Source organism: Ctenopharyngodon idella, chromosome 10, assembly GCF_019924925.1.
Source record: "Ctenopharyngodon idella isolate HZGC_01 chromosome 10, HZGC01, whole genome shotgun sequence".
Classification (NCBI taxonomy): Eukaryota; Metazoa; Chordata; class Actinopteri; order Cypriniformes; family Xenocyprididae; genus Ctenopharyngodon; species Ctenopharyngodon idella.
The window spans coordinates 43,593,634-43,595,930 of NC_067229.1; the positions used below are offsets into that span (position 1 = coordinate 43,593,634).

The 2,297-nt window shown below is 35.9% G+C and overlaps 1 protein-coding gene across 1 annotated transcript; it reads right to left on the reverse strand.

The window, feature by feature from the left end:
- Positions 1–981: 981 nt before the first annotated feature.
- Positions 982–2,031, reverse strand: LOC127521032 (trace amine-associated receptor 13c-like). Its single transcript, XM_051909880.1, has one exon. It carries the CDS (start codon positions 1,981–1,983, stop codon positions 982–984), a length of 1,002 nt encoding a protein of 333 aa, XP_051765840.1. The 5' UTR covers positions 1,984–2,031.
- Positions 2,032–2,297: the final 266 nt, after the last annotated feature.

A 2,297-nucleotide genomic window follows, 5' to 3' on the forward strand; every position in this document is an offset into this window, starting at 1 on the left:
ATGGTAAATCTGGATATTATATGCAGAGAGAGAGAGAGAGACAAAATTAGCAGTTTTTCTGGATTTACTATTTATATGTATGTGTTTGAGTAAAATGAACATTTTTGTTTTATGAACTACTGGCAACATTTCTTCTAAATTTCAAGCAAACACACTGTAATTTAGAGCATTTAAAATGGGGGGGGGGGGGGGGTGCCATATTTATCAGACTTAATGATAAAATAATGCAAGGAAAACAAGTTTACATTCATTTTTAAACAACACAATATTAATGTTTTAACTTCAGAATAGTTAAGAAATCAAAATTTGGTGGAATAACCTGATTGCAAATCAGAGCTTTCATGCATCTTGACCTACTCTCTACCAGTCTTTCACATACATGCTAATTTTTGGTCCCTTAATTTTCTCCAGGGCTGTAGTTCTATATCAGTGGTTCCCAACCCTGATCCTGGAGTACCCCCAACACTGCACATTTTGGATGTCTTTCTTATCTGACACACCCATCTGAGGTCTTGGAGTTAGGGGTTTAATCAGGTTGAACCAGGTGTTTGATTAGATAGAGATATATCTGTGCAGAGCTGGGCTACTCCAGGACCAGGATTGGGAACCACTCTTCTATATGACTGTCATTGTGTTTTTCATCTATGATAACACAGATGCCGCATCACTGATGAAAGTTATTAAAAATAAAGCACATACTCAGGATACATATCCTCATATATTGAGGATTTGTGCTGTTTACTCAGTGTACTTAATGATCTAATGTAACACAATTCATGAACATTTTGTCACAGTGTGTGTGTAAAGAAGTTTAGTTAATTGTTAAATTCTGACAATATCTGCATTTGAGATTTAAACAACAAACATAATTAAATGAGCTATATACTATTAAGGTACATGTTTTGAAAATTACAAAGATGAATCATACAATGATAATCATACATACTTTTATGAATGACAGCTTTACCAGTTTAATTACAATTAATGTTCTGTAAAAATATTGACCAGAGAAGATGCTGGCTGAAATATTTTCAGAGTTAGGATGTGTTTAACTGTCTTTTTAAACCAGGGATAAAATAAAGCATAGACCAGAGGATTCAGACCTGAGTTAATATACACAACCCACATCAAAATATTTATGGTTGTTGAAGAGGTTACTGACATAGAACAGATATAGTATGGAATAAAGCAAAGCAGATAAACTGTCACAATGATTCCTAATGTCAGAGCAGCTTTGCTCTCAGATTTCCTCCTCACTGAACCTTCCATTACACATTTACCACCCTTCATCAGAGAGTTTATAACTTTCACTTGCTGATGTGCAACATAGAAAATCCTCAAATATAACGTTATGATCAGGGTACAAGGAAAAATAAAAGATATGAACAGATCAGTGACTTTCCAGGCAAAACCCATCATAACAGAACACTCTCCATAGCACCTGTCTGTTCTGAGTGAAGTGTCAAAATATCCATTATTAATTACAAGGCTAGTGTTATAAGTCGAGAAGCAAACCAAGCTCAGACAGATGCTCACTAAAGTTTTAGTTGTGGTTATTTTCTGTGGGTACAGTAAAGGGTGACACACAGCCACATAACGATCAACAGCAATTAAAACTAAATTACTGAGAGATGCTGAGAAGAGCAATCCAAGGATTATAAAATACAGTTTACAGAAAGTGTCTCCAAAGTACCAACACATCTCAATCAGCCTGGAGCCCTCTATGGGTATCACAATAAGTCCCATAAGCAGGTCGGAAACAGCCAGAGAGAGAATGATCAGGTTGGTTGGTGTGTGAAGCTTCTTGAAGTGAGAGATGGAGATGATCACCAGCAGGTTCAGAAACACAGTCCATGCTGACAGCAATGAAAAAAACACATACATGATATTGTATTCATATCTGGAGCGTTTTCCCTTGATACATGATGAGTTGATGGCAGGAAAGCAGTATTGAGTCTCATGATCCTCTGTCTCATAGGCCATGAGTGAGTCTCCTCCTGTTAGGAGTTTGCTCTGCTCTCATTTAAATTTATACAGTGTCTGTATCAGATGGACCAACTCATCTACCGCCCACTCTGATGTAACCTACAAATAAAAGTGTATATTTTTTAAATGTATTTATATCTATCTTATTTCTTTTCTTGTAAACATAAATACTAAAAAATTGCACTGAAATGTAATTCATTTCTTCAGTCCAGATTAGGATTCTCTGTAGTCCATACAACTCCTGCACTATAGTTCACGTCTTCTAAAGCACTATAATAGTTTTGCTTGATATGTCCAGATCAGACCAATCT